Source organism: Amia ocellicauda, chromosome 11 (assembly GCF_036373705.1).
Source record: "Amia ocellicauda isolate fAmiCal2 chromosome 11, fAmiCal2.hap1, whole genome shotgun sequence".
Taxonomy (NCBI): Eukaryota; Metazoa; Chordata; class Actinopteri; order Amiiformes; family Amiidae; genus Amia; species Amia ocellicauda.
The window spans coordinates 30,461,238-30,486,155 of record NC_089860.1 but is presented as its reverse complement, the minus strand read 5'-3'; the positions used below and the strand labels follow the sequence as shown (position 1 = coordinate 30,486,155).

The 24,918-nt window shown below is 38.4% G+C and overlaps 1 protein-coding gene across 5 annotated transcripts; it reads right to left on the bottom strand.

Annotated features, from left to right (window-relative positions):
- On the bottom strand, positions 1-24,918 carry sh3d21 (SH3 domain containing 21). 5 transcript variants are annotated; one of them, XM_066717397.1, is made up of 18 exons: positions 24,720-24,915; positions 22,543-22,700; positions 22,138-22,195; positions 17,602-17,714; positions 16,351-16,441; positions 15,705-15,766; positions 15,271-15,316; positions 13,679-13,773; positions 13,172-13,270; positions 12,580-12,631; positions 7,340-7,411; positions 6,176-6,293; positions 4,409-4,470; positions 3,634-3,761; positions 2,936-3,013; positions 2,388-2,605; positions 1,725-1,788; positions 1-1,344 (listed from the first exon to the last, which is right to left on the bottom strand). In XM_066717397.1, the coding sequence occupies exons 1-18, from the start codon at positions 24,721-24,723 to the stop codon at positions 1,303-1,305; spliced, it is 1,560 nt and encodes a 519-aa protein (XP_066573494.1). In that variant the 5' UTR covers positions 24,724-24,915; the 3' UTR covers positions 1-1,302. The 5 variants fall into 5 exon arrangements, with proteins under 5 accessions (XP_066573494.1, XP_066573495.1, XP_066573497.1 ...); XM_066717398.1 differs by having other exon boundaries at positions 3,634-3,734; positions 24,720-24,914; XM_066717400.1 differs by lacking the exon at positions 2,936-3,013 and having other exon boundaries at positions 24,720-24,918.

Here is a 24,918-nt window from a genome sequence, read left to right as displayed (position 1 = left end):
TACTGTTTAGGTTTGTTTAGTTTATTTATAAATGTACAGACAGCAGTACATTTATGTATTGTATTTGTGTGTTGTTGTTGCAAAGTATCCATTAAAAGACACTGAAAGTTGTGCATCGGCCAGGTCATCCTCAGCGGTTTCAGGGTCACTTTACCGGAAAGCTGATCCCGGAGAGCCACATTCAGGCTGGTTTATATAGGTCTCTGTAAAATACTATGTTTCATGAGATGTGGAGTTGTTTCATTTTGAGCACTTTAGCAGATCATTTGATTAAGTCAGCCATTGAAAAATTAAGTTAAGCTTAAGGATTGCCTATAGTATCTGCCGGACCATGACTCTCTGGGCTCATGGCTGGTGACCTCTACTTTAGGTCGGACAAAACACAGACTGAGCCGTGGCCTTTTTCACATTCTGTCAAAGAACACACCGCGGTCGAGACGAACGGCAAAAACTGCATCAAACTGTGCACACATACACCCGGTTTGTTCTTTAACCATTCGTCAAAATGAGGAAAGAAAGAAAAATCATCCCATTAGATTGTACTGTTAGTAACAGATGTTTTTCTTCACACAGCGGAATGCTTTTCAATATATATAAAAATAGAATAAAATAAACACAGATGAAGTACCAAGTTTAAATCCCATTGCCCTCAGAGAAACAGCAGTTCAGGCCACTTGTAACACATTTCAGCTGTTGCTGCTGCTGAGGCCTCATTGACGATAACAGTCTCTTTAAAGGCCTACTGGGTCTCATTCATAAAACACAGCTGCATTCACAGGTAGGCCAAAGCTTTCCCCAGAATTATGTAAATCCACTCATTTAACACAAAGACTTCTCACCTCTTATCACGCAAATACTATCCAACTTAAACCAATATGATCTGACATTAGAAACATATATAATTTATACTAACTGTAAATCAAACAGTTTTTGAACTGCAAATGGTAAACCATGTTCTGCATTATATCTTGTTTTCACTAACAACACCCAGTGGTAACAGTGAATAGAAAGATGGATTGGTGTTTTTGAAATCTTATATAGAGAGTCAAAAAGACCAAGTAACAAATACATTATTGTGTAAAGGACAATGTATGGAACCTATCAATAAAAACTGCATTGCTTTCAGCATTGCTCTACACTGTGGTATTTGTCCAGTGTATAAGTATATTAAGTATATAAGTTGATCTCAGTTAACATTTCGGTATTAAAATAAGTTCATTCATAAACTCTGTGAACAATCAGTGAAAGGCAGCAAGCTTCTACCCCGTTCAAAAATGTTGAAGATGAAGAAACAATCCAGTTTTACTGGTGATGTGAAGATTTCTTTAGAAGTTGCACTTCTTCCTGTCAAGGGATAAAGAGATGGAAGAAAGGGAAATGTACAATGTGAAGATGTCTGCAAAGTGTACATTTGAGAACCCACTACTATGATGGCAGCTTTCTATTGGTCAGAGGCTCTTACATCCACCCAGTGGAAGCCCGTTGCCAAGTACTGTGATTTACAACTGCTGGGTGAGTCATTATTTTTATAATTTAGTCTGGGCAGCAATTCCAAAAATGAGAGTTTCAGAAAAGTTACACAACACAGCTTTAAATCTAATGGGGAAATCTGTTTGTTTTTGTTTTCTTCACTTCAGTGTATTATACAAAGCAATGGATAGTAATCAGAAGTAAAGCCTTTTAAGATGGACTTTTTTTTCTAGAATCTATAAAATTGCTCTTACCTGAAGTGCTGTGCGTTTGGATCTCTCTTCACTCAGCTCTTGCTTTAGTTCTTCTACGTCTTTCCTGGACAAAAATGTGATTTGAAAATGTGTTAGAAAAAAAACAGGACATGGAAAGTAAATGTATTTCACACATAGTATGTGGGTTCAAAGCACACTCGGTTACTGTATGAAAAGATAAAGATTGAGGGTCATTAAAGAGTGAGCGAAAAGTGAATGATTTCCTAACTTAAAACAGAATGCAGGGCTCATGGGAGGCAGAGCAGAACAGCCACTAATGGAGACCAGATGAAACCCATATGGACAGATGGCACTTCTGGATCTGCTAGGTTACATCGAGCCAGGACTCGCGGTTAGCTGTACTGCATTGAAAAGCATTTGCACTTTAGGCAACAAATAGCCAGCTGTTTTTGTTTGATTGACTAACTGACTAATAGAAAAAGGAGCCCAGTATTCCATTGTGTATATGAATCTCAATTAAACCCGGAGACAACACTTGATTCTTAATATTGAAGCTGCCGATTGTCGCCTGGTGGCCGGGCACGCTCTGTTGCTCTGCGTTTCCCTGTGCTTCACATGAGCATCAGGGCTCCCAGGAAGCGATCCCCAGGAAGTGATAATAAAGACAGACAGGTGGCATGGTGGCTGTGCGCAGGTACTCACACATGCTGTAACTTCAGCAGCTCCAGCGCCATGCTGAACTCTCTGATCTCGGCTCTCAGCTCATCCACAGAGCTCTTCTGCTCCTTGCCGGCCTCGGCTTTGGGTTTGCTTTCATGCATTCCCGTCAGCGGGATCGGCTTCAAAGGGGACACCTTGGGTAACTGGGAGTGCAGCTCATTCTTTGCTGCTGAGGGGACGCTGGATTGATTTTCAACAGCCTGGGTACACAAAGGCGTTAAGGAATAATATTAGTGGCCATCATCGTCTCTGTGACATTTCTGGCAGCTCACAGCTTGTGCTTGGGTGCATGTTGTCCACCACAAGACGGTGCATTTAGAGTGATTGGTTTAGTTAGGTTAAGAGTGACATTTTTGACCAGTACTGTAGTAGACCATTTCTTATTATTCCTGATGTAAAACTTAAAAAATAACCCTAATTAGAAAAGAGCCATAATACTTTTCAGGAAAAAAAACTGTGGCCAACTAATCTGGCCAATTGTAAAAAAATGAACAGTTGTTAATTTCACTCTGTGCACTTAAGACATTTACCTTTTGGAGGGGTGGGAGCTTAGGAGCATGCATTTCATCAACTTCATTTTTCTGTTTATGTTCAGAGTGACCAGCATTCTGCGGGTACGAGATAAAACAACTGCAATTTGAAGTGCTTGTGTTGTTTTCAGCTGACTAACCCTATTAGTCATGCAGGTTATGGGTTTCTGGTTGAGTGTATAATTACAGTTACTGGTTTAGAATAGTGCACTGCAGCCATTTGACAAGAACTCGCAGCTCTTTCCATATTGGGTTCTGCCATGTCTTTATTGGTCCCAGTTAACAACTTAATGGGTCACTTCACACTGACTAACGTTTGGCAGGAAACTGGAAAGGTACGTCATCGCCGATACCAAAACACAGTAGTTTCATGGTTAACTGGAACGGATACTTTGAAACTAATCGGGTGACAGAGGAACAGTTATGATTATGATGTTGTTGTCTTGTCTTGCTGTGAGACAAAGGCAGGGTGTGCATTGTGGCAGCAGCGTTACTGGAGGGAATGGGGTGGGGGGCTGTAATTGGTGAGTGGCTCAATGTGACCCTAAACATCCAGCTGCATATTTCTCATAGCTATAATAAACTGACTCAGAATTGCTATTAATGAAGACAATATGTATGTTTAAACCGAATACCACTGATTCTGCTCTGTAACAGCTGTCTCTGGGGTCTGACTAACTTGCATTTGGACTTATTACCAGATTTGAAGGAGGTCTCCTGGCAGGGGGTTTCGCTCTGTTGGCAGTGGGATGAGTCAGTTTATCGATGGACACGTCAATGCCATCGAACTCTTCGCCATCTGGATCAGAGACAGCAGAATCAGAAGCTATACAGTCATTTTCATTCCAAAGGAAAAAACGAATAAACATAGGCACTGCATGAATAATAATATTTCTGTTTTCTAATGAAAAGCAGAGGAAAAAAAAATTTCTGCTGAACGATTCCCTACACCCCTTATAGAAACCATTGACAGCCTGTTCCATGTACTCTCTCTCACAGTGAAAAGATGCAAACATTTCTACAGCAAACCTGTGATTTCCTACAGACATGGAAGCCAGGTAAGTAAATGCACACTTGTATATTGCAATATATTCTGCAGGAAATTACAATTTGACACCGGGAGGCATCTAATCTCTACATAGATTAAAATAATGTCCACAGTTCTCTGCCCTTCTTTGGAAAGAAAATGGCAGCTGTATTAGTGGTTTGTGTTATATGATTTACAGACACTGCATGTAGTCAGGATCCATTAAGAGAAATACCATAATAAGATCACTGAGTAGGTGGATAAACTAAACCAAAGTGGAAAACAGCTATGTGGTGAACAAGAGAGAAAACTTCAGTTTCTTACTGCAACAGAATGAGTCAAGCTGAGAACTGGAGGCCTGAGGCATCTTTTCACTTGACACAGCTACAATATGGCCGCTTTCGATCTGTAAATCATGGTTCATAAAATGTTATATCTATATTTACCTTTCTCTTTTGTTTTATCTTCACCTGGTTTTGGTGACAAGGGGGGCAGTTCTCCATTTGACCTAAAATCGGCACAGAAATACAAATAAAGTATTAACATGACAATCAGCGCTGTTTTATTTAATGCAGTTCTTTCAAGCCGAAGCCAATGTCTTACAGCTAATTAGAAAAAAACTGAAAAGACATATGATAGTGATACATCAGAACTCACAAAGCACACGTTATCATCCATTAAGCAAATCTTTTTTCATTTTTATTTATGTGCTAACCACTGCTTTTAGAGAGTGTAAATAATTACATTGAAAACAAATTGAGGATTCTACCAAATCAGCCTCTTCGAACAAGCCTGCAAGGGCTGTGTGTGTCACTGAGCTTTTATACCTCTAATGAATCAGTGTTCAGCCCTTACTGCTTTATTCTACCTTTTCGTGAGTCAAGACTGGTCATGTGATTTTAGTATCAAATCCACACACTAACACAGACAACTACCTCAAGTCTTCACTTATGTCAAACACTTAATGAATCTTAATTAAATTAACCTCTTAATAACCCACTGGAGCACCTTATGTTAGATGAAACACTTTTATGTTGTCAGTACAAAATTCAAACAAAAGGGGGAAAAAAAAACACCAGAAACAATTAATTCCTACATAATTCTTAATCCAAATGCAAGCAAAAAATAAAAATCTCTGCTAACGCAAATTACTGTATATGGTAAATTTAGAAGCAGCTGGTTGAAAATATGCATTAAGAGGATGATTAAAGTGTCCAATTAAATATGTCAGTTGCCTTGTGCGTGACAGTAACACAGCTGGAATTCCTGAGACGGTGAAGCAAAGACGAGAAAAGAGAAAGAAAAAAAAGACAGAATGCAAATGCCAAGGTGCCGTAAAGAGAATTAGCCATTAAAAAAAGACTAAAACCAACAGACACTTTGAATGCTGCATCCTGTTTTTGTTACACTCACTGTCTGCTGGGTTTATCTAGCTGCGCTGATCTTATTAAACCAGGTGTAAGAATTGAACACCCTGTCTCTCACACGTGTGACTGCTGCCTGCACAGTGTGTAACTGCCGAGAGCTCCCTTTCCCATCATATAATTCAGTAAGTTGCAGTACGTGTTAACCAATGCGATGCATGTGCTGCCATGCTGTTCCCCCTCTCGTGTCACAATTTACAGGAGAGCATATGAAATAAAATAATTGCAATCTCCTGAATGCCAGGTGCTAATGTATTGGGAAAGCGACATTGCTTTTGCATTTGTGGTTTGTGTTTTTCAAGTTTTTTTTCTCCCCCAGCGTTTACGTTTCTAATATGTCGGACAGGAGTATTTTAATTGCATGAGAATTGTGGTCCCTTATCAAAGAAAAGAACAAAAATGGCTGTTGAATGTGTTACCCTACAGACACTGAAGAGTTAAACAAGTGGCCTACTGAGAAATACGGAGATATCAGTTATCATATAGCACAACTGTTGCAGCTTCCCAGTAAGATGACAGTGCCTGCAACTTTTCTTTGAAGCAGTACTTACTAAGTACTTAGTACTTAACAACACAGTAATTAGCTTTTTTGCCAGAATCCTGTTTGGCCAGAAAAAATAAACTCAGTGTAATGTCCTGTTCTTCCCTGTCACCCCACCCTTTTTATCAGTCTATTTCTCCTCTCCCTCTTGTGTAGGTTTACAGTGTAGTACCTCAGGAAGGGTTACAGGGTCTTTTTTAGTTGTCGTTGAAGTTATTCTTGAGTAAAAGAAAAATGCACAGCCTCACCTGCCGGGGGTGATTTTGTTAGGTTTGTTCTTCACAGGGGGGGGGACTTTCCTGATGCCTGGGAGCTGGACTTTAGAAGGAGGGTCACTTCTGAGATCTTTCGTGTCGTTCTTTTCATCTGTGGGGAAGATCATTTCATGGGCACTCAATTGTCTGGTGAAAGCACTGCTTTGTAAAGGATATGTGATGAGTGATCGTGGGTCAGTATAACCCACCTTACCATAAATGCTGTATTTGCTGATGCTGAGGCAAACTTGACAAAAAGGACAACCTCTGCGTTTTGTGAGAGAACCCTAAACACTCAGCCCTCTGGATTCGAAGCCCTTGCCCCGGAGTCACGCTGAAGTGACCTGCAACATTATCTGACCTCATTGGATGTAACGCTTTCAACAGATTCTGACAGAAAATAACACAGAGAGGTGAGTGTTTAATCCTCAAGTAAAATTTCTTTTTAATCGAGCATTTACTCTTTCAAAGACACAACACTTGCTCCAAACGTTGTCCCGCTGTAATCAAACCCAGTGTGAGCTCTACCCGTGCCGGAGGAGTTATTAAGCCCAGGGCAAGAGCAACCCACCGTTCCGTTTGCACAGCGCGCTTTGTTTACACGTATAATTTTCCCACTTAACTCTGCCAACTCCATATCTGCCGTCAGTGCTTTTCAAAGCCACCCTGGGATTTTGAATGACAAGCCAATGACTGGTTTGTTTCATTGCCATACTGTGTCTCTGTGCAAATTTGATCTGTGCTGCCTCCAGCCCTGCCAGTTCACCCTGTCTAACGTCATGTGATTCAGCTCTAAGTTTACACAATGCAAACATTTACTATTAAGCTGGTATTCTGCAAAGGTCAAAAATAACAAAGGAAATTATCTGAAGATTACAAAACATCTAGGCCAAAACTCGCTTTGTCCAATATTATTAGTCTGTGCAGCATAGCCTTAGATAATTGAGTCCTCTATCACAGACCAACTATTTTTAAGAGATTATTTTTGTGATACTTTTAATTTCTCCAGTAGGAAAACCATGTTTCTATTCTGCATTCTAAATTTAAAAGTACCCAGTTTTAAAGTACATTATTTACGCTTGCAAAACCCTTGCAGGCTATAGAAACTCATGTGTTTACATAATTATCAATCTCTTGAAAATAGTTTAGTTTTCTTACCTTTTGCCCCTGCTTTGAGACTGGGATCTGGTTTGTTCTGTTCAAATATCTTCTCCATCAATGAAGTTGAGACTGTCGTGAACAGATTATATATAGGAGTGGGGTCAGACAAGTACAGCTATTGGTAAAGCAAAGCGTGGAGATATTTTGTTCTAGAGGCAAAAATACCACGTTGGATTTGCTTATAGGACCGGCAGCAGCTGCGTCACTAAAATTACTAAAATGATGCTATTATCCACTGTAACAACTCATCAATGCAAGCTTTCCTTTCGTTTTCTGAGGAAGGAAGCCGAGACTTGATTTGATACATTTTTAACTGTTCTGACCCTCTCCTAGTCTTACACGTCACATGTAGAGGCAGCGTTGACTGAATCTCATATTATATTCATTAAATAGAATTCTAGTATTCCATATTTTCTCAGGTCTTTACTAAATTGTTGTAATTTCCAAAGACTCAGAAGATGGTGAATCTGAATTTACACATGGCAGCCAAGTAAGATGTATTTTGTTCTGTAACAGTACCTTAATGTATTGTTGTTGTTGTTATTATTATTATTATTATTATTATTATTATTATTATTATTATTATCATCATCATGTTTTCTCTGCAGCCTTCAAGCCTCAGTGAGATTGAAGGGTCTCCTCTCACAAATCCTCACATTTGTTTTCAATAAATCTTCTCTGGTAATTGTCCTGTTACGACCTTATTCTTTACACTCAGGGGAATACCCCAATACATGTACGAATCAAATCCAGCACTCTTTCGTCCTTTACCCATCTACGTATGATACATTTCAGATGCCATTTAAAAAATCCACAAAATGAAAACTGAAGTTCCATCATATATTTACCAGCAATCTCAATAAGGAAACACAATATTTTTACAGTGAACGATGAACATGTGGAAATGCTTACTATCCAGATGTCTACACCAATTACAGCTGACCAAGGACAAGTCACAAAAAGTTCAAGTTAGAGTTCCCTAACTGAGCTGGGAGGCCTTTAAGGACCAATGCCAGCTGCATTCTATATGGTTGAGTTTTTCCATGATTTCCTGAGAAGTTATCCTTGTTAGAAGTTGATTCCAGAAATGAAGCTCTTTCTCTGAATGTCTTGTCAGGTGTGCACGGTTATATTGTGGTTGAAGTTTGTGAGCTCAGATATAATAACCATGTTTGAGGAATTGAAAATGTCTAATTTAAATGTAAAGAGAAACTGGAAACCTCAAGAGAAAACTACACATAAAACAGCACTATAAAATCTACCTGTCGACACTGTAACAAAATAAAATTGTCTTGATCAAAAGACACGTTAAAGCAACAATGCACTCAGACGAAACATTTGTATCTCCCAACACGGATGGATGCAGTTATAGGAGTTTTTTGTTTTTTTACAAAAGGTAATTCGTATTAATTTATGATTAACCTGGTTATAGATTTTAAATAACAGACTAAATGTCTTATCTAACCAAAATGTCCACTGGTCACATTCAATCCAAGCCCCAGAGGTGCACAGATTCAGAAATCTGCCAATCAATCAATCAATCAATCAATCAATCCTACCTTAAAAGGTTTCAGTGCTATAGCGAGTATGTGCCACACGCAACTCTGCAGCATCGGGAGAGCTGGTAAGTGGTTTGCTTTACACAGACGCACTTTTCAGAAGGAGGACAGCAGTTATTGCTCAAGGTGCTGATTGCTGAGGTGTCAATAATGGAGCCGCAGAGACACGGGTAGACTGACTCTAAAACTTATGACTACCCATAGGGCTAAGTCACGTGGCCCTGTTGTGTGGTTTCGGTTTCTTTGAGAAAGATGCACAATGCAAGCTGTTTAACCGATTGCAGGAAACTCAGTCTTTGTAGGGGAAAAAAAACAAAAAACAACTTGGGTAGGTAAGTGATTTGGGTCTACCACCTACTTATAACTACAACATAACCCTCCGCTTTGGGTTTCAGATTATGTCAAGCTTTTAGCAATAAGTATGGTTTTCCACTCAGCTTAATACAGTGCTCTACTTTTCTTGAGCGAAGCATTTCTGCTGCTCTTTCCTTTTATTACAATAAAGTCCTATGTGCAACTAATAAAATAAAAAAGTGCTTTCTACAAAATAATATGCAGTTCACAAATTTTCGATTGATGGTTGTGTACGTGTGTATCAAAACACTCAAAAGCAGCTATTCTTTCTCTACAAACCCTAGGCATTTGAGCCTTTCGTCGTCTTACAAGTTTTCACAGATTGCATTTATAGATATTAAAACACTTATGAAACCAATATGTAACAGGGTAAGTAACAGGAAACTTGATTTCCTTGAACCACGTGTTTCCCTCAAAAGAACCATTACATTATAGCTGACATAGAAAAATAATATCCCTACTGCTAGCATTTTTTTTTTCCAGTGTGTAGAAGTTTCAGTGTTTTTTTCCTGTTTTTTCTGCACAAGGGTTGCAGGAAAAGCTGGGGTTGTTCTAGTGCAGTCAAACATCATAAAAGACACTGAAAAGGAATTGCTCAGATACCTTTTTAAATGAAGTACAGACTTGCTGAAAACACCATTTATTCAGCTTCAAAGGGAATAGTTATCTATGAGTAATTGTTTACATTTTTGTAATGTTTTTACTGGCAGTAGATTTCAGTTTTTGACCCACACGGGCCTGTCTGAAAACACAGGTACTTCCCCCTGTTTAATATATACATGCACTGTGATTTTCTTTACAAATATAAGCACAAATATGCTTTGATTAATGAAGAACAAAACCCCAACCAATTTCTTCTCCGTGTTGCAGGCGACACATTTCTGAGTAGGGGATTTTTAAATCGATTCAGATTAGTTATTTAGCTTCACAGATGTAAACAAGAAGTAGCCTTGGGGAAAAGTGCCCCTTGCATCACTCCATAATTAATCAGACCTCCACAAGGGTTGTATTCCACCTCAGTGCTAGCATTACCAATATACCAAGGCTAATCATTGAACCTACAAATAGAAAATCACAATTAATTAATCTTAGTCATTTTAAAAGTGCAACAATGATAAACTAGGCAAGAAAGGCTTAGGTAAACTAAGTCCCAAACACTTTTGCAAAAGGTCATTTTCTAAGAGGGCTTCATAAAATTGTACACTAGTAGTACAGCAATGTATGTGTTTTTACAAACTAACAGCGTTACTATACATGAAGATTTAAACTAGTGTTGAATCTGATGGAAGTGACGAGGCGCAGCTCTTTTTCAGGTCATTGGAGACAGTCATCTATAAGTCATCTGTTTGATGCTTGTGGCACTCAAGAGTGATGCATCACAACACTGCAAGGGCACAGTGTCCAGAACACGCCATCCGCATGTACACACAGCGTCACATTGTATTGTTTGTTTAGGGTTTTTCTTATATAAAAAGAAAAAGGAAATAATGTTTTTGTTTAAATATGGAGAGTACCAGGAAGTCCAGGCTTCCCAGAGAATAATAATTGGTATGGCTTAGCTTCAGAAATATGTATCTCATTTAATTAATATATAAGGATAATTAACACTATGTATTATTTGAAAGTGGGCCGTGTATTGTTAGAAGCCACCTATATAGTATAGCTTTTGTATGAGGCACAATGATATCCACTTTGTTATAGGATTTATATTTTCTGCTATATGATATATCTACTTTGGTACCGATAAAGAATGCTTTCTTTCTATGTTGTCCTCCTTTGGTAGTGTAGTGTAAGATGTTCCTTATCCCATTTTATTATACAAATCAAATGTATACAAAATATAAATGTATAATATAGACAAATAATTTAGTTATTATATGAACACAATTTGTCAAGTTTTTCACACTTTGTGCATAACCAACCTGCAAATACACATGGACAGTTTTGGGGTTTCTTTTAATATTTACACAAAGTGCCCGTTTTCAAAACCAGCGCATCACGAGTCGTTTCTCATATTTGTTCTGAGATTTAATTGATGTATTAGCGCTTATTTGTGATTGAACGCATTCAACGCATAATCCTGTTGCTTACACATTAACATAAGAATGATATAGACCTATCGCTTTGTGAAAGGATATCGTGTTCATTACTCAGTTACTAATGAAATATAGATGTGAAGGACATGCTTTGAAGTAATGTGTGGTTTTTAACACTACAATTATTTTTTTAACAAACCGTGTTTGATTCATGACAACACATTCTGTAATTGTGTGTACAATCCGGATGTCCCCCACACCATATTTCAACACAGTGCCAGAGTTTGAATTAGGCCTAACTCACAAAATGTATTGTTCTTTATTGAAATGACTTTTCTAACTAAAAGTGTAATTTAACAATACCTTAATCTTCAATCAATGTATTAAGCCTTTTGCACATGATATAGTCCCCAGAAGCAATACTGAATGCTTTAGGAAAACAGCCAACCAATTTTTGTTTTACTTGCTCTATAATATAGTGATTCAGACATGTGGGATCTCACAAGTTTTGTCTAGTACCTTCCCTCCATGCTCAATTCATTGCAAGCAGCATTGCCTACAAGAAGCACTAATGGGAACTGCTGTGTTGTCTGCTTTTTTTTTTCTTTTTCAAACACATACTACTTCTACTTCTTCTATTAGAACAACTAACCATAATAATAATAGTCATAACATCATCAATGACATTATTTTGTGTTACTCTTTCATCATCTCTGTATCAGTGTAATATCCCATGTTCCTTCTTTGAATGACCTTTATAGTGCAGCAGCTCTTTTCATGGCCTTTCGCAATATAAAATAAATTATTAATGAGGTTGTTTGCCTTTGGAAGAGTAATTCTTTCTCTAACCCTGCCCCCCTCACCCCCCCTCCACCACTTCCCTTACCTCCATCATTTGCATCTGTAGAAGGTTTATATTAAAACCATTTCTGGAGATAGTGGTATTTTATTTACACAGATGTTACTGGTCATTCGTAATCACCACATTATCATGACCATTTAAAAAAGATATATTATTCTTTGGGGTCACCTTACAATTAAATCCCTCCTCCCCCTCTCTCTTTTCTATCCTCCCTCCCTCATCAGCCACAGATATGAGCACGGACCCTCTGAACAATAGGACACTGTAAATGGTTTTATTGCTACACTGCACCATAAAGCAATGTACTGTGTAAATGTTTTGACTTCTAAAGGTGTCTCTGCTGGCCAGTGTAGATACCTTATCTAGATGGGAAAAAAAGATGACGCACTAACTCGAACTAATGGGACAGGTCCTGCCACTTCTTACCTGCGCCTTTTTCTGATGCTTTGCGAACCGGAGGACAGTTACTGCTCCCAGGCTGCGGAAGACAAAAGAGAGAGCAGTTTAGCATTCTGTCCTCGAATACCAAGGATTCCAAGAAGATCAGAGCTGCACATTCTTCTGAGAATAGGTTGTTTCTTGATTAACATGTGCCGGAAAGGATTTAATAGGGGCGGGGACAGTAAAAATAACTATGTCCAGGCCTATGAGGAAAAATCTGAGGGCACCTGGTGAAGACTCACAAGCAGCTGAGAGACAAAGGTTTATTATTATGATTTCTTCATTCAAGGTGGAAAACGTCCAGTTCTCATAAATTAAACAAACAGAAGGAGAGATTTGTAACTTTAACTCAGGATTAGTTGCTCACTTTCAGTTTTACAAGCACTTGGAATAAGCTATTAAGCCTCATGCTCTACTGTAAGTAGTGCTCTTTAGTAGACAAATAGTCCTTTTCAAAGAGGCCTAACTCCTTTGATTCCAAGAAGCGCTGTGGCTTAGCAGAGCACTCCCCTGCAAAGAGCGGGCGGTGTGGTCCTTTTGCAGAGGCACGAATTCGGGAAACCAGTGCTGCACTCACCCCCAGCGGCTGAGACGGGATCACCATCACAAAGTTATCAGGAAAGAAGCCACATTTCCCTTTGAGCTCCCCCTCCCACCAGCCCTCATCCTCCGTCTCCTGCGGGACAAAAACAGACACGGGCTTAACACACCTTCCAAAGTTGTGATCTGTCCGATGTACAAACTGTAAAATAAGGCCAATACATAGATAAAGAAATGTAATTAAAATGATCTTTCTTCAGGTACAAGGGCTTGACCTATTGTGTGCGTTGAAGCTTGCCATTTATGAGTCATGAATGGTTTACAGCACGTATTGTTGAACATACTTTAAAAATGTTCTACAGAAGTAGCTAAACAGGTATGACAAGACCGTAAGTATTTAACAACAAAAGCAAACAAATGCGATCAACTGTATTTTCAGTGATACTAAAACATGATCTTTTCATTTCAGGGAAGACTATTAAAGGTATCAAACATTATGTCACAGAAGTTGTATACTTTCTGATATGTCACAGCAAAGCCTTACCTTACTGATTACTGTAACAATATCCCCTTTCTTTAGGTCTAACTCGTCGGCAGCACTGCTCTGGAAGTCAAACAGAACCTGACAGCATTCCTTGACTAAAACACAAAAGACATGATTTTAATAGTTTTTCTTGTTTGACAGCATTTTATAACCCATTACTACTTAACTTACATTGTTCTTACTATATACCCGGAATCACATTATGCATTGATTAAAACCTACAGAATTCCAAATAGATTAAATATATTTAATTGACTTTACACTTAGATATGCAGTATACACTGGCTTTTTTTAGACGCTCTTAATAACTATAAATAGCCATGCTTTTGAATGCTTAGACTGAAGCAGTTGTATAATGTTGTTACTTTTTACTTAATAATTCGGGCTACTTTGGAACAAAACTTCAAATACATAATAATGCATAAAGTGTGTGGAACACAGCCACATTGTTATGGCAAGACAATGATCTGAAACTAAATCAGGGAAGTCTTTTGTAAGGAACTTAATGCAGTTTTGTTACATCTGAGAGCCTCTGAAATAAAATACTTTCCTTGTCAATCCACTGCCTTCCACTGTTTTTACTGACACCGTGAAATCGATAGCACCATTTGAAACTGTAAATAAAATGCAGCTTGATCCTTTTCACAGTTTACAAAGCCACAGGCTCTTATGAAGTGTATAGTGAGTATTTCAAGCTCATTCTGAGTAAATGTGCAGAGAAAGGTGTCGAGTGTAAAGAATTACAGAATTTTTGTTCATCAGTACAATTGTGTGGCTGATAACGCCTTAGAAGGGTCACTATAGACTGGCACTTTCATGTTTCCCAGAGCCGGACTTGCCGGAATGCCTTTTACTGAACACAGCATGTGGGATAAACATGCCCAGGGAGATAAATGTGTTTAAACACAGCACATTTTCTTGTGACGTAATATCATATTACTGGTGTGAAATCACGTTCATTTGAGGCCAAACCGTACATGGTTCTGACATGAGGCATGATAATTTGTCTTGAGTAATGGCTTTTGTCAGTTTGGCTGAGGACAATTCGGTATTGCATCAATCACATTTTCATGTCCTTGAGAAGATTCACTTCATTTCCTTCATAGACTTAGACTTGTTAATCCCCCAAAACATACAGTTTTTTTGTAATCTCTAAGCATTGTACCCATTTGAAAGAGAACTATGACATCAGGTTCAAAGTGAAAAAATAAAAGCAATTATCCATTTTATTATTTTACATTTTCCAACTAGGCCCATAGACCAATGCTTAGGACCTGATTTTCAGACCTGAGCAAACTGGTGATTTATAAAGAGATCAAAACCAGTGTCAGGTCAGTGCATAGCACTTACACCACTGCGCACTTCTGCATCTCCAAACTTCATAGTTTTTATTAATATTTTGTATCCAAGGCAAATCAAACAGAACAAATTTCTGAGGACTTTCCATAGAAGCAGTTTGTATTGTTGAAATTTCCAAGCGTGAAAAGATGTACTCTTGGGGATTGTCTTCATATTATTGGGGATTTCAGTTGCTCTTCAAAACACATGAAAACTGCTCAGTACTCAGTATAGATGCTGTTAGAGAAACCTACCATTGTTTGTTTTGCTCTTGATACTTGTTCTTTGCTGCTGCTTTGGCTAAAATGAAACAGAAAAGCAATCTCGTCACCATTGTCTCCTATAATCTCAGATATGATACAATTACAACAGCAATTACAGTCTCATTTAATGTCAGAAGGGATATTTTTCCCTCTGAAAAAGGAACAACAGGCTAGGGATTTCATATACTTTCTAAATGAATAAATAACAATTAAGAATGAAACCATATACATAATTACCATAAATATATTGCTTAAAGTTCTGTAAAGACAGATATAGTCTTAATAAATTGTATGAAAATTACTGTAGTTTAAAAAACATGCATTTAATCATTGAAAAATGGGATTTCTGTCTTTTTCAATTGGAGAATTTCTTTAATACTGGCAGCAGTTTGGAGGTTTCACACTCATGACAAGAATATACAAACCTCTTTATTGAAGGCTGCGTCTGAAAGCTTGGGTCTTGTTTTTCCATCATTTGACTTGGCATCTGAACAAAACATTAAACACAGAACTCTCTCCGTGAGGCTTTAAGGTTAAATGAACGCCCATAGTAAATCTTTCCCGCAATAAGCAGGTTTTTTTGTTTTGTTTTTTAGAATCGCATGGATAATTAATTAAAAACAAAGGTATGGGTTTCAAGTCTTAGCTTGTGCACACATAATTGGATCATGTTGTGATGGTAACCATAAAACAAAGATACTCATGTTCACTGCCTGTTTAGAGATAAATAGCAGAACTATATTATTACACCTGCAGGTTTACTGACTAGGCGTTTTCAGTCAACATGTCTGTAGTATGAGGGGGAATATCTTAAATGGATTGCTGTCAACGTGGCCCGGACAAATCAAAGCTGGGACTCACCTGCCAGCCACTCGGACGGAGGATTCTTCCTTTTACTCAGGGTAAACACACCAAGTACTGTGTTTTTTATTTGCATTAGGCAGGTTTGTCAAAGGTTTGCTATGGCCCAGGCCTGTGTCATAGAGGTGACCTAACCTCAATACTGGTGCTGCTGGTACACTCGAGGTAAAGACCTCAGCGACTCCCTAAAAGTGTTAAAAGTCGCCTTACCTTTAGAAGTGCTGGTGATTTCTTTGACAAAGTTGGATGGGAATACCCCCATTTTTCCATTCTTGCAACCAAGCCACCAGCCATCTTCTATCTATCATCAGAATGGAAAGAGATGGCATGGTACACAGCTCTCATCAAAAAGACAATTCCACTAATATATGTACTTTCCCCTAATATGAATGATATCCTACTTATTATTTTTTTAAATAAAAATGTACAGTTCACTCATATAGATTGTAATCTGAAATACTGATTATTGATTAAAAGCTCAGTGGAGTGTGAGACACAATACCATGTTTCGCAATATCGGGATGATATGTAAATGAGCTCACAGTTTGGTCACAAGATGCCAAACAATGACTAAACACTTCCACTGTCTTTCCATCCCAGAATGGCCTTAAACAATTATTTCTATAGAAGCGCAGGGGAGAGTTAAATTAAAGAGATGATTAACATAAAGCCTTGAATAAAGCAACATTTGAGTAAAGTAAATCACATTACCACTTTTGACTTGATGGTTGGTATGATACTGTACTTTTAAAAGATAAAAACAGACCATATTTTATTATATTTCAGACTTCAATAACTGGGTTGGCATTAAATCCTTTGATCCACACACTTATAGCAAATTACAAACCCATGCTTCTTCCTTCTCCATGTTTCTTCCTTCTCCTTGCACATATGTATAAAACAATTAAAATGCCACCAGGTACTTTAGGTATTAAATAAAATAAAAGTTTTGATAGGTATTGTTTATATATTTTTAAACAAACTATTTTAGGATATCACAATACGGATGTCAGGGATAATAGTTTTAAAATGAAAGTATAAGCTTTCTATAGTCAGTTTCAAGGTGGAGTTCGAACAGGCTACATTTGCTGTGGGTGTGTTAAGAAGCCCTGGCAAAATGAAGGACACGTAGGCAATGGAAAACTGAAACAGAAAATGGAATTTGAATGTGGCCGTATTTCACACTTTCCCTCACATCAGGGGTGGAACAGACCTCTGTGCTCCTTCATCAGCACGAAGCAGTCTGTTTTCAAAGCACATACTCCAGTTTGAGGTAAGGACAAGCACCTGAGTATGTGTACCCACATTGTTTAAACACTATCTTGCCTAGCCCCCCCCCCCCCCCCACCTTGGCAAAGAGAGAGAGAGAGGGAGAGGGAGCAAGAGAGAATGAATTTGACATAGAATACAGCCCTGCAGTCTTCTTTATGACACCCTTCAAAGAAACTCACTGGGCCTTACCTCCTTCACCACATCGATCACTTCCCCCACACTCAGCTCCAGCTCGTCCACATTGACCGGGGCATATGCGTAGGTCACCTCACACTTTCTTGTTGCCTTCTTACAAGACTTGGCTGTAAAAACACAGTGACTACAAGTGACTACAGAATTGTTTGGTGCAGAATCTGAATGCCAAAGTGGAAAGAAGAAAACTAATGAAGAAGCCAATGTGTTGTTTTGAACCTCAGAAATCATCAAGCAGAGTACTTCATGACCAACAAGAAGACATATATGCATCACAGTTATTTGATAAAACATTGAGTGGCACCATAGAAATTGCAAAAGAATGTGAAAGAAATAGCACATCACAAGAAGATAATATCTCAAATGAAGAAACAAGAGAACTTATGAAGAAAAGAAGATAAATAAAATACAGTCAAAACCCCAAATCAAACATTAATTAAATTGAGCTATGCAAAACCATAAGGAAACGTATTACTGAAGATGATCATCAAAAATGCAAAATAAAACCTTGGAATAGGAAAGAATCAAAACATTGCCCTGAAACATTACAGTGGCACAACTATCAAAAACTGAGATGCGATTATCAGAAGAGTGGAAGAATTCTACAAAACCGAATACAGTGGTGATGACAGCAGTAAAGAAGAAGTCTCAATGAACACAAGTGAAATAATAGATATGATTCCAGAAGAAGTGAAGATGACGATGAAATGGAGAAGATTCTGGCATTTCATAAATAAACAAATTCCATATGAATGGAACAATGTAATTCTCCTTCACAAGAAGAAGGGAGAAAGACAATCTGGAGATTTATAGGCCCATTAGTCTACTTCCCAATATATGAACACCTCACCCAACCAAGGGAACAAGCAGGATTCAGAAGTGGATATAACACGATGGATCATATACAAGTTGCATGAGAAGTACTGGAAAGATGCTGAGGATATGAGCTTCCTCTGTGCCTGGGCTTTGTAGGCTAAGAGAAAGCATTTGATTCAATTTATACAAACTCAGTCAGCAGGACTCTAAGAAATCAAAACATTGAGGAAACCAATTAAACCTCTAATTAAAAATATGTATAAGGATGCTACATCAACAATCTGACTCCTCCAAGACACGGACAAGATCAAGATTTGTAAAGGAGTACGTCAAGGAGACACTCTTGAAGAAGTGTTTAAGACTTTGGAATGGGAAGAATGAGGAAGTTAAACTGAGCTTATTTGAACAATAACAATTTGCAATTTCAAGAACTCTCAGATGCAAGCAAGAAAAACTGGACTTACAGTGAGGGAAAAAAGTATTTGATCCCCTGCTGATTTTAACAGTGAGAGACAGAATAACAACAAAAAAATCCAGAAAAACACATTTCAAAAAAGTTACACATTGATTTGCATGTTAATGAGTGAAATAAGTATTTGATCCCCTATCAATCAGCAAGATTTCTGGCTCCCAGGTGTCTTTTATACTCTTAAAGGGAGTGCTCCTAATCTCAGCTCGTTACCTGTATAAAAGACACCTGTCCACAGAAGCAATCAATCAATCAGATTCCAAACTCTCCACCATGGCCAAGACCAAAGAGCTGTCCAAGGATGTCAGGGACAAGATTGTAGACCTACACAAGGCTGGAATGGGCTACAAGACCATCGCCAAGCAGCTTGGTGAGAAGGTGACAGCAATTGGTGCGATTATTCGCGAATGGAAGAAACACAAAATAACTGTCATTCTCCCTCGGTCTGGGGCTCCATGCAAGATCTCACCTCGTGGAGTTTCAGTGATCATGAGAACGGTGAGGAATCAGCCCAGAACTACACGGGAGGATCTTGTTAATGATCGCAAGGCAGCTGGGACCATAGTCACCAAGAAAACAATTGGTAACACACTACGCCGTGAAGGGCTGAAATCCTGCAGCGCCCGCAAGGTCCCCCTGCTCAAGAAAGCACATGTACAGGCCCGTCTGAAGTTTGCCAATGAACATCTGAATGATTCAGAGGAGAACTGGGTGAAAGTGTTGTGGTCAGATGAGACCAAAATCGAGCTCTTCGGCATCAACTCAACTTGCCGTGTTTGGAGGAGGAGGAATGACCCCAAGAACACCATCCCCACCGTCAAACATGGAGGTGGAAACATTATGCTTTGGGGGTGTTTTCTGCTAAGGGGACAGGACAACTGCACCGCATCAAAGGGACAATGGACGGGGCCATGTACCGTCAAATCTTGGGTGAGAACCTCCTTCCCTCAGCCAGGGCATTGAAAATGGGTCGTGGATGGGTTTCCAGCATGACAATGACCCAAAACACACAGCCAAGGCAACAAAGGAGTGGCTCAAGAAGAAGCACATTAAGGTCCTGGAGTGGCCTAGCCAGTCTCCAGACCTTAATCCCATAGAAAATCTGTGGAGGGAGCTGAAGGTTCGAGTTGCCAAACATCAGCCTCGAAACCTTAATGACTTGGAGAGGATCTGCAAAGAGGAGTGGGACAAAATCCCTCCTGAGATGTGTGCAAACCAGGTGGTCATCTACAAGAAACGTTTGACCTCTGTGATTGCCAACAAGGGTTTTGCCACCAAGTACAAGTCGAAGGGGTCAAATACTTATTTCCCTCATTAACATGCAAATCAATGTATAACTTTTTTGAAATGCGTTTTTCTGGATTTTTTTGTTGTTATTCTGTCTCTCACTGTTAAAATACACCTACCATTAAAATTATAGACTGATCATTTCTTTGTCAGTGGGCAAACGTACAAAATCAGCAGGGGATCAAAAACTTTTTTCCCTCACTGTATAATGAACCTGAGTTAAACCAAAGTCATTTTTAACAGCTTTGTTAAATGACAGAAAATTGAAGTAGCTCAATGGATACTCGAAGAAGTCAAACGTTAGGTCTACCATGGACAACAAATCATCAGACTGATATATAGATTGAAGCAAGTGAAAACACCTTGTGGAGGCCTTCATCCAGCAGCGGATTAATATATATATATATATATATAGTATTTTATTGTTATTTTCATTGTATTTTAAAATATCACAATCTCGGCTATTTTGTGGAGATTTAAAAAGTCAGGGGTTTGAATTCCCTTCAGAGATATGCACTGTTCTTCCATGTAAGAACACAATAGCAATGAAAAGTCGGTTGGTGGAAAGCTTTGTTTCATTGCTCCCATGGTCTCAGTGCCACTGTGGGAAGCACCTTTATGGTGCCATTGTCTGAGCAGTGGTCTTCCTGCAGAATGGGGGACACATCCTTGTGCAGAAGAGTTACAATGAAAAACAAACAAACATTGCGGAAAAAACAAGAAGCTGTAGCATCAAGTCCTGGCATTTTGTCTTTTAACACTTTTGCCATAAAAGAGGTCATAAAATGAAGGACTCCTGCCTAGCCAGATCAACTAGATAGAAGAAACCTGCAGAAACTGGCCTTGACATGTAAACCACTTCCTCAAGATGCCTGTTATTCAGTAAGTCAGTAAGTTAGAAAAAGACAGCAGGACTTCTCCAAAAAAGTACACACACTGTATGTCAATTATGAGGAGGGCATCCAATTCCTCAAATAGCAATGCTCAGCTCTGCGCTCGAACAATGTCAGCACTGTTGGCTGAAGGGTTCCCCTTTCATGTATTAACTTACTCTTGTGGGTCACATTTAAATAATGTACAGATAAGACTAACACCAAATTGTTTAGTCTATTAAGTCTATACCACTTTAAAGTCATTTTAAATATTTGCATAAGGTCTATTTTAACAGAGGAGTTTCTAACAGAGGGAATGCTTCATACTGTTCAATCCTTAGGCAGTTTTTATAAACATAACCTCTGACTTTCGTGGAAGGCTAAAAGTGTAACTTAAATATCTCAGCTTGCACTAACCGGCCTTAACATAACATTCTGCGGATCAGATTTTAACTTTTTATTCTCATGAAGCTGATTCAGAATAACACAAATCTCAACTGACCTCACAAACAGAAATAGCCAAACATCTATTTTATTAGGCTTACATCCCAGATATAAAAGGCATTATGGAAAGAAAAAAGGGGGATTATCAAACATAGTAAATCAAAGTAAATCTTCGAGTTACACCAAAAATCATTACTTTGGATTGAAATATGAAACATTAGATGCAAGAGAAAGACTGTAGCCACAGCAAGAGCAGAGTGCTTTAATCTTGGTACCTACTACCGAATGATTACAATTACATCCAAACCCCTGTATCTTTGTATGGCTGTATTGTTGCTTCATAATGTAACATTTCCTGTTTCCTTCATTCCAGCACTAACTCTGGGAAATCCCATTGTCTAACATGCATTAAGATAGGGCACATAAAGTGAAATACACCAAGTGACACATTCCCAGTTCGTTAGTCAGAGGCCTCCGAGAGCCTGAAAGTGTGGGATTACTGCTTAAGGAGAAGGAGGCAGCTGTCCATTTAAAAACAAGGATCGCCTAAGTAGATGGGACAGCCACATAACAGAACAAAAAATGAACAAATTAAACACTTGGTGAATTGGGTACATTTCTGAGGAGAAGAGCCAGCAAACTTACATGTCCGGATACTTCTTGGTACTCGTTGATTATCCCCTGTTAAACACACTGGGATTTCCTAGGAATAAAATAAATAAAAATAAATTAGATTTGAAAACAATGGTCACAAATTTGTGATTTGAAATGACATACTTTTCTGTTCTTTGATGCAAAGGAGAAACATTCAGTCTGGATTTGCTTAATTTTGGTCAATTTCCTTGGAGTACATTAAAAGTTTAGCATTCTGTCTCGAGCTGAAGGTTTAAAGAAGTCATTCTCAAGTCTTAGCCAGTCTAACACCAACAAATGCTGGGAAAAAGTTTTCATCAGCACGAGAGAAGAGCAAGACCACAATTGAACAAATTATAAGACCTAACCATTGGCACAGGCAGAACTCCGAGGTACAGATTAAAGAAACGGCCTTACCTTGACAAAGCTAATTGGAAAAAGTCCCGTTTTCCCACTCAGCTCCCCTTCCAGCCAGCCGTCCTCCGATGATTTCCTGGTGTTTTTAATGATGTCCCCGGCCTGTATGCAAAGCTCATCCTTCCCGTTGCCCGTGAAGTCAATCAGAACCAGGACCTCTGTGCAGATCAATGACACAGTCACAGCCACTGGTCAGTATGAAATGGCAGTCATACAATGCATTTCTTTTTATTTGATGTGTAACATGCTGTACTTGTGATATATTGTGCATAAATATACACTATCAAAAAAAAAAGACTCTGAATTTACATTTGGACCTCAAAACTATTTTCATTCCTTGTTGATCTCGGTGGCATTTGAGCCTCTTCTTCACGTCTGCCTCCTATGGATAATGATGCCATGGAGCCTAGTGATACAGCAGGGCTGAATGCAAAGTTTTACAAAAACCACTGAGGTGAAAACAACTTGAATTTGGCTTAATTCATGGCATAACATAAGAACCACTTTGAGGCAACACATGTTTGAACAAGTTTCCCTGTTTCAGCATACCTGGTTTCAGAAATTAGTTGCATCCAGAGGCTATATCCGCAGAATGTCCTGGAATCGTATCCAGCTGTTTCTACAAGACTGCACTTTTAAGAAACATGTTTGTTTTGCCGCAGGACAAACAAAATCTTTAAAAATATATTGGTAAAAAGCATTCTTCTTTACCAACCAACACAAAAACAAAGGTAACACTCTTTGGTGCTGAGAGTTAGTATACAAGAATAGTTTTGTCCCAAGAATTCTGCACACAATGTTTTTTTCACTGACATTGTGAATTCCTGCATTACTTTCTTATTGTTGTTTTTAGGTCTACAACATATATTTAAGGACAACAGAGAGACAATACTAAAAGGTGTGAACCTATGACCAAGGGTGTTGTCTACTTTATGTTAGGACACCTTTAAGTGCATAATGCTGAATAACTATCTGTGAATACAAAGAAAAAATAAGACTTCATTTGAAAATGTTCAGAAGAAAAAATGCCCTACCTTTATAATCTCTTTTAAGATTCGCCTAAGACTGCATTTTAGTTTTGAACCATAAACCTCTAGAGTTTGCAAAAGTGAAAGAGACTGGAAAAATACATATTTTCTAAGTTGATAAGCCCTGCTTTTCAACTACCACAAACTCAGTTATGTTTGTTTAAATGAGGAACACAGCAGTCCTTACTATTCTCCTTCCAGACAAAAAGCTATTTTTTATCATTATCAGCGATATCATCTTTCAGCTAGAGAAACATAGCCATCCATCATTTAATAACCACAGGGATATGAGCAGACTGACATTAAACAGCATCACTACTTACACAGCGAACTACAACTTTCAACAAAGCAAGGTGTGTGAAGGTCAAATGCAAGAATACACGAATACCAATAACATCAGTGTCCATTGCTCACTTGTTCACTACCTTATTTCCAATGCTCTGCAGTTGTAATTTAATTGTCTGAAAGTGTCTTTCACCGTATGTTTCAGTTAAAGTGTCACTACAGTGAGCAGGCCACCCTACTGCTTTAGACCATAGAAACTTAAATGATTTCAGAGGTAAACCAAAAACACTTAATTTTCATAATAATTAAATATAGTTCTGTCTGTGGAGTCTGTAATAATTAAATATAGTTCTGTCTGTGGAGTAATTGTTTTGTTGTTGTTTTTTTAATTCAATAGTGAGATTTGTGCGTGGTCCAAAAACATATATTACAAAGCAATTAATTTTGTTTCTCTAAAATCAACAATTCTAACAATAATAATAATAATAAATAAACATAAAGCAAGGCATACATTTCACATATATACTGTGCAATTTACCTGGGCAGTACAGAATATATTTATTTTTCTTAGAGAGATTAGAGAGAACCATTAGAGAGAGAAACACTCACTTTCCTATACAAATTTTCTAAGATACCATCTCAGGAAAGTGCGTTTGCCTAATGTGAATTTCAAACATGAGATCAAATACTTATTACTGGGCAAACACGTTCCTTTAAACTAGCAAACAGCATCCATCCCACTCTCAGGCATTTTGTAAGCCCTTGCACAGCACTCTACCAAGAAGCATGTTCAATAACATAGCCCTTAAAACAACACAGGTCTGTCAGGACTTTTGAAATGAACAGCATTTTTTTTTAACTTACCCATGCCTGGTATTTTTGTTCCTTCTGTTTTCTTTCTTTTTGTGGATAGTCCAACTTTATCCTTGACAGAAAGTCAGCTCAAAACTCACAGTACATTAAAGGAAAAATCCTGCATTAGCCAAGAGAAACAGCAGCCCCGCTTCCTGCTTGTCAAACATTTACAGAGAAGTTTCCCCAGCCAGTCATGACACGCTAGTAG